This window comes from Pteropus vampyrus, unplaced genomic scaffold (assembly GCF_000151845.1).
Source record: "Pteropus vampyrus isolate Shadow unplaced genomic scaffold, Pvam_2.0 Scaffold889, whole genome shotgun sequence".
Taxonomy (NCBI): Eukaryota; Metazoa; Chordata; class Mammalia; order Chiroptera; family Pteropodidae; genus Pteropus; species Pteropus vampyrus.
Window position 1 is genome coordinate 14,824 of NW_011889670.1, and position 6,940 is coordinate 21,763.

Consider the following 6,940-nt stretch of genomic DNA (forward strand, 5'->3'; position numbering starts at 1 on the left):
AAAACAAACCAACGAACAAAAACAAACACCCAGAGGATGGGAGTGAGGGCCGGACCCAGGCCTGAGGCTAGGCTGACACGGCCACATGAAGCTCTCACTGCCCACAGTTCTGGAGATATTCTTTATTAGAATCATTTACAAGGCCTGGGTGATGTTTGAGCCCCTGTGATCACAGGTCCTGGTGGGACAAGCTTCTACTGAAAGAAAAAAGACAAAGGAGCAGAGAGGTGACACAGCTGAAGAGTGACCATGTCAAAGTCCACAATGTACTGAGCACCGACGGGGCACAGGCCTCATACATGTTTGGTCCTCACAGCCTCTCCTGCAACAGCAAATACAAGAATTTTGGAAAGTTCTTAGGACTTCTATTTATTTCGTCTCTCAAAGTTAGGACTGTCTCTTTTAAACACCCCATCAACCCTCCATGGCAAGAACTGAAAACCTTTCATATTTATATTATTCCAATGAGGCAGTAAGAAGTTGCAGCTCAGTGCAACACGAAATAAAGACAGGGACAAGAATGGCACAGCCTCTGCTGGAACAGGAGAATGGATCAGGGAAGACACGAAGGTCAGTGTGGGGAGGGGGGTTTGGTAGGCAAGGGGTGGGCCAGTCTCCCCACCTCCTCACATTATGCTGATAGGAATGCAGACACATTCAGTTGCCCTTTGCAGAAAGAGAAATCAGAGGTTCTTCAAGTCACAAAGTGGGAGCATGAACAAATCTTGCATCACTCGTTCCCCCATAAGACAGCTGTCTCATGCTACAGAAAAAAAAAAAATAATCACGAACAAATTCAGGTTAGTTGCTGTATGTGGTGACATTCTCAACACTCCACCACATGCTAAAAACATCCCAAAGAATGCACATTCCCCAGTCCTGTCCCCTCTTCCCCAGCCCCTCGCTACTTTAGGCCACCCAGGGTCTCACCTTTAGAAGCTGTGAGAGACACATCAGAGCCCTGGTCACTGTCACTGTCTGGGGTAGGACAAAACAGGATGTGGTCAGAGCTCATAGCAGATATGGCTAAAGAAGGAATTATGGGGGTGGGTGAGCTTCCCTCATGGGCACTCATCTACACTATCCCAAGGGTCTCAGGGATCACCCCCCGCCCCCTGCCAACCATACTCACTTGCAGCCTGAATGTAGATCCCTCCTTTTCCACCTGTGGGAAGAAAACATCTTATGAGAAGCCAGGGAAGGGGGTGGGGGGCCATGAGGTGCTAAAGGAACCCCCTAGTCCTGGACCCCAGGGAAGTTTCCAGAACTGTGACTTCAGACCCAGGACACGGTGAGGAAACCTAAGGAAAGTACATGTAAGGGGACTGGACCAACCACCCTCCTCGAGGTCTGTCCTCAGCAGAAACCTTCCCCTTTATCCTGTGACAGCTAGAAGTCAGTTCCCCATCACCAGAATCATCGAGGTGATGAATCTGTCCTTCATTTTTACACGTGCATTAATAGAGAGTAAGTGTGAGCAGATGGGGCCCCAGGCTGGGACAGAACGCGTGTGTGGATGGTACTTCCCATTAACGAGGCAGGACACACTCTACCTGGGGCTTGAAACCCCACAGTGGGACAAGGAAACTCGGACCCCACCTCTTAACTACCTGAGAGCTTCCTCCTCCACATCACAGCTACAAACACAGCTCCAGTGACCACGAGTCCAAGGAGAGCAATGATGACCACATTGGGGATGGTGGCCGGAGGAGGAGGCTCTAGGAAGGGAAGTCAGATGGTGATGACCCTGACTCCGGGGCCTTAGCCCCAACCCTGCTGAAGTCCTCCAGGGGCTCCTGCTTCCCCTGAGAAAAGGCGCTGTGCCCAGGGCCCCTCCTTACCCCATCTCAGGGTGAGGGGCTGGGGCAGCCCCTCATGCTGCACGTGGCAGGTGTATCTCTGCTCCTCTCCAGAAGGCACCACCAATGCCGCCCACTTCTGGAAGGTCCTGTTCCCCTCGGGCCTGGTCTCCACGAGCTCCATGTCCTGGGTCTGGTCCTCCCCGTCACGCTGCCAGGTCAGGGTGATTTCCTCAGGGTAGAAGCCCAGGGCCCGGCACCTCAGGGTGACCTCACGGTCAGAGATGGGGTGGTGGGTCATGTGTGTCTTTGGAGGGTCTGAGAAGGGTCAGAAAATTCAGGAACTTTACATCCCTCATGGGACACTCCACCAGTGCTCTGTGACCATGCTCAGAATGCTCAGGACAAATGGGATGGGAGAAGGGAGCATAAAACCTAGACACCCCACTGGACATAGGTATCTGGGATAATCTCCTACTGTTTAGAAAGTTCTAGAATTAGGCTGAGACAGGCCAGGGTCAGAGATAGGTCTCTGAAGGGGGAAGAAGGGATTCCTGGTCCTGACCTGGGTGGGGGCCAAATAACTCAGAAAAGCTAGAGTCAGACCTCAAAGCCACTGGGTGTGGGGCAGCGAACATGGCCTGAGAGAAAAAGTCCCCAGAGTTCTCAGAGCAGCTGCCACAGTCAAAGGGAACCGCTCGCTGACCAGTTATTCCCGAGATAGTCTCCTCCTCCTTCCCCCGAAGACAGCACCCCTCATTGTCCCTGAGGGAAGGTGGGCCCTCTGGGCGAGCCGCCCTCTGGTGCCGGATCTGAAAACCCACACGGACTCATTTTCCCGACCCGCAGGAGGCGGGTGCTCTGGTCCCACTTTCCTCCATCCTTGGAGGAGCCCCCGGCCCCCGAGGGAGAGGGGAGGCCCCGCGGCCCCTCGCACCTGCGCGCAGCAGCGTCTCCTTGCCGTTCTCCAGGTGTTTGCGGAGCCACTCCACGCACGTGCCCTCCAGGTAGGCCCTGTAGCGCTCCGCCTCACCGGCCTCCTCCCACTTGCGCCGGGTGTTCTGAGCCGCCAGGTCGGTCGCGGTCCAGGAGCGCAGGTCCTCGTTCAGCGCGATGTAATCCGCGCCGTCGTAGGCGAACTGACTGTACCCGCGGAGGAGGCGCCCGTCCGGCCCCACGTCGCAGCCGAACATCCGCTGTATGGTGTGAGACCCTGTCCCCGCCCCGCGTCAGCCCCGCGTCAGCCCCGCCGCAGCGACCGGACCCAAACTGAAAGCGAAACCCGGGGCGTCCCCGCCGGCTCCTCCCGGGCGGGTCCCGCAGCCTCGGGGCGAAGCCCGGGCCCGGACTCTCGGGCGACCCCGGCCTGTCCGTGGGGACGGGGGTCGGGACCGGGGCCCGTCGCGTCGCTCACCGGCCTCGCTCTGGTTGTAGTAGCGGAGCGCAGTCTGTAGGTTCACTCGGAATGTCTTTGCGGTGTCCCGGAAGTTCCGGGTGCTCCGGTCCCAGTACTGCGGGTCCTGCTGCTCCACCAGGTCCATCCACGGCGCCCGCGGCTCCGCCCTCGGACTCGCGGCGTCGCTGTCGAACCGCACGAACTGCGTGTCGTCCACGTAGCCGACGGCGACGAAGCGGGGCTTCCCGCTCCCGGGCCGGGACCAGGCGGTGTAGAAATACCTCAGGGAGTGGAAACCTGGGGGCGGAGAGACGCTGAGACCCGCCGGCCCTCCTCCCGGCGCGGGTCCCGGTCCGAGGTCGACGGGCCGGGAGCGACGAGGGGGCGCGGGGAGCGGGGGGCGCGGGACGGTCAGGACGGGACGGGGGTTCTGGGCCTGGGCGGTGGGGACGCGCCTTCCCCGGGTCCTGCGTCCCCGCCGGGCGGTCCCCTCGCTCCTGCCCCGCAGAGGCCGTTCCCTCCCGACCCCGCACTCACCCGCCCAGGTCTCGGTCAGGGCCAGGGCCCCCGAGAGCAGCAGGAGGAGGGTTCGGGGCCCCATGACCTGCATCCTCGGAGTCTGGGGAGACTCTGCGTCCGGGCGGGGCCGTGGAGACCTTGTAAACGGGCGGCGACACTGATTGGCTTCTCTAGAAACCGGACGCGCAATGGGACTGGGAACTGGGGCCGCGTCATGAGTATCCAGACAGGAGGACCCGACACAGGTTGTGAGAGGGAGAAGTGAAACCTCGGGGAGGTGGGGACTCCCCGACACTGAGCTTCCCCGCCCCAGACACCGCCCTGGCGTCTGAGACCCTGAGAGCCACGCCCTGGGGACCTGGGACTTTGCCCTGACCACTCCTCCTTCACCGACAGCTCTTTGTCACCCTGTCTCCCTGAGTCCTGGCCCAGGAGCTGTGTGAGGAAACCAGGGAGAGACCCCAGGCGGGGACGGGCCCCTTTGCCTCCTCTCCTCTTCCCGGAGCCCTTCTCCCTGAAATGTTCTCTCTGCCTCCCGCCCTTTGCCTCTCCCTTGGACTCTTCTAGAAAGTTCAGCCCCAGGAAACTTGATGCCTAAGAGTGAGCTTGCCCTGGGAACGAAGGTGGGACAGGGGGTTTTGCTTTCATCCTGGAGAAGTTGTGCCTGAAAACACCAGCCAGAGATTCTCACAGTGACCAGTCTCCTTGTTGTCTATGAACCAGGGTGAGTAACACAATCTTGAAAACCCGTGATCCTCAGGAAGCTAACCTGTGAAAGAAAAGATTGAACCCCCTGGTCAGGATAGATATGTGAGCACTGTGCTCAGACTCACAAAGCTCCTAAGTCTTAACTTTCCCAAACAGCATGTCTGTGACTCCAGGTTTTTGTACTGTAAAATGAGCTGCATTCCACAGCCCAGAGCCTGTCTGTGTGAGTCCCCCACATCCTCAATACAAAAAAGGTCGTAGAAGCAGTTTGTTACAGTGTATTTCAACCAGCAGCATGTACAGCCTCAGAATTCCAAGTGTTCAGTGCAGTTAAAATGTCCTTCACTAGTGCTCCTGCATAGCCTATTGAGGAATAATTCACATCTAAGTGGTGTACACATTTTATCGGGACATATTATTATTTTTTAAACTGATTAACATAAGGAGGCAATTAGTTTTTAGGCAGGTCCACAGAACAACCTGCTAGGCTCTAGATCGTTTACTAAAGATCTTTAAAAACATATTTAAATCTCAGAGTTCCACTGCTGTAGAATTCTTTACTTCTGCTGCACTTTCTCACCTGCCACTTCTCCAGCCCTTCCCTCTGTCTCCTTCATCCCCAGGCCCTCTTCCCCTCTTAGTCTCCACCACCTTCTCACTCCTGACTGTGGCACTAGTGCTACCCGCCCCCACCTGCCACCCAAAACCTATTCTCCCCACGAGGATCAGAGATCCTGCTAATGTGACTCAGGTTGTACCTGCCATTTCTTCAGTAAAACCCTCCACTGACTTTGTCTCTCTGTGAGAAGTCTCTAGAATGTAAGGCATGTGAGCACAGGGGCTTTAGGCTACTTAGGTCAAAGTTGCCTCCCAGGCGTATAAAGCCATTCCTGACAGATAGTAGGCATTAAGTTAATTGTCGGTAAATGATGATTGCATTAAAATTTAATTACATCACACAAAAATCATAAAATAAAAACTACAAAAAAGTACAGAAAGATTTTATTACTGGTAACTAGTGTGCATAAATTCATCCTAGCGAAATAAAATGCTGTATACTTATTTGTTGCACAGTTGAGTCTGCGTATTAGTTTTCTATTCTTGCAGAAGATATTACCACAATTTAGTGGCTCAAAACAACTCCCAATTATTTGCTCACAGTTCCTTAGAAATCCAGGCGTGTTGTGGATGGGTGCTCTGCTCAGAGTGTCACAAAGCTATGTTCTCATCTTGAGCTCAGGGTCTTCCTCAAAGCTTATGTAGAGACGGTTGGCCAAATTCGGTTTCTTCCAGTTGTGCATCTGAGGTCCCGTTTCCTTGACAACTGACAGCGAGGAGGTGCCAGGGGATAGCTGCTCCTATTACCTAGTGGCTAGCAGTCTTTGCCATGTGGCCCTGCATTTTTAAAGCCCCCAGTGGAGAAATGCCTCACACTGAATCCCTCTCACACTTGGAATCTCTGCTCAGGCAGAACCCCAATCAGCACTCACCTGATCAGGACAGTCCCACTCAGGACAGCCCCCTCCTCCCAATCTTAAAATCAACTGATGGAGAACTTAGTTACATCTGCAAAATCCTTTCCCAGCAGCACCCACATTAGTGTCTGATTGGATAACTGAGTGAAGTGAATAATGGGGGTTGTTATTGGGGACCTGTTCTTCCTCTTGTGTTTGATTGGGTCATGGTTGGAAATCTAAGTACAAGTAAATAGAGTGCTGTGAATGGTAATTGTCAGAAACCAGCTGACCAAGTCAAACCAGGTCCCTGAATGGGGGAGCGGGGACTGAGAAAAAAGAAAGGACAGACATGGTGCAGGAGGAAGAACAGATCTCACAATTGTCTCTCCGAGTTTATTTCTTAGGCTCCTTTTTACACATATTCTGTTCCTTTGTGTATCCCAAGATAACATAGTTAAAGTAACATCTTGAAGATCAAGGTACAATGGAAACTCCCTTCATGCCTCCTGTTTCTAATCTTAATCTTCTTCCTTCTGGAATTCCTCAGAACCAGCTTTTTTCCTTTTATATGCAAGCAGACCTCCCTAGATAATCCATGGTCCTTTGAATTTTGAGAGCTTCACTTAACCCTTTAGCTCCCTACAGGTAATAAAATGCATCCTGCCTGTTAGCCATGGAAATTCTTAAATCTTAAAACCAAACGACATTGTTAATATCTTATAAATAATTTACAGCAAATGAAAATTAAAATGCATTATTTCATTCTCTCTTTAAACACTGTATCAGTTAAGTATTGCAGCATAACAAATTATACAGAATGTAGCAACTCAAAATAACAAATGTATATGTTCTCCCACAGTTCCCCAGGGTCAGGAATCTGGCAGAGGTTTACCTGAGTGCTTCTGGCCAGGGCCTCTCTCAAGGTTGCTGTCAAGTTGTCAGCCAGGGCTGCATCATCTGAAGGCTTAACTGGGACTGGAGGACTCACATGAAACATGACTTATTGTTTGAAGAAGCTGTTGGAAGAAGCCTCGTTTCTACCTGGGTGGTCTCAGGAGGCC

General features: G+C 53.3%; 1 protein-coding gene and 1 long non-coding RNA gene across 9 annotated transcripts; one reads left to right on the forward strand and one right to left on the reverse strand.

Moving 5' to 3' along the window:
- Positions 1–107: 107 nt before the first annotated feature.
- LOC105309848 (HLA class I histocompatibility antigen, B-38 alpha chain-like) lies at positions 108–3,868 on the reverse strand. 6 transcript variants are annotated; one of them, XR_897427.2, is made up of 9 exons: positions 3,733–3,868; positions 3,214–3,492; positions 2,737–3,012; positions 1,842–2,117; positions 1,611–1,718; positions 1,133–1,165; positions 931–978; positions 623–763; positions 108–322 (listed from the first exon to the last, which is right to left on the reverse strand). XR_897427.2 is itself a non-coding variant. In XM_011386061.2 (8 exons), the coding sequence occupies exons 1-8, from the start codon at positions 3,803–3,805 to the stop codon at positions 759–761; spliced, it is 1,098 nt and encodes a 365-aa protein (XP_011384363.1). In that variant the 5' UTR covers positions 3,806–3,868; the 3' UTR covers positions 354–758. The 6 variants fall into 6 exon arrangements, 4 of the variants coding, with proteins under 4 accessions (XP_011384363.1, XP_023382219.1, XP_011384364.1 ...); XR_002778380.1 differs by having other exon boundaries at positions 931–1,026; XM_011386061.2 differs by lacking the exon at positions 108–322 and having other exon boundaries at positions 354–763.
- LOC105309846 lies at positions 3,406–6,894 on the forward strand. 3 transcript variants are annotated; one of them, XR_897426.2, is made up of 4 exons: positions 3,406–3,546; positions 3,889–3,959; positions 4,282–4,438; positions 6,739–6,894. It is a non-coding gene; the product is annotated as an uncharacterized LOC105309846 (long non-coding RNA). The 3 variants fall into 3 exon arrangements; XR_002778381.1 differs by having other exon boundaries at positions 3,535–3,553; XR_897425.2 differs by lacking the exon at positions 3,406–3,546 and having other exon boundaries at positions 3,821–3,959.
- The last annotated feature ends 46 nt before the right edge of the window (positions 6,895–6,940 follow it).

Coding starts and splice junctions, on each gene's coding strand:
- LOC105309848 (XM_023526451.1), bottom strand. CDS start 3,805: ATGCAGGTCATGGGGCCCCGAACCCTCCTCCTGCTGCTCTCGGGGGCC. Junction 3,013..3,213: donor CTACAACCAGAGCGAGGCCG/GTGAGCGACGCG, acceptor GGGCGGGGACAG/GGTCTCACACCATACAGCGG. Junction 1,719..1,841: donor GCCCCTCACCCTGAGATGGG/GTAAGGAGGGGC, acceptor TTCCCTTCCTAG/AGCCTCCTCCTCCGGCCACC.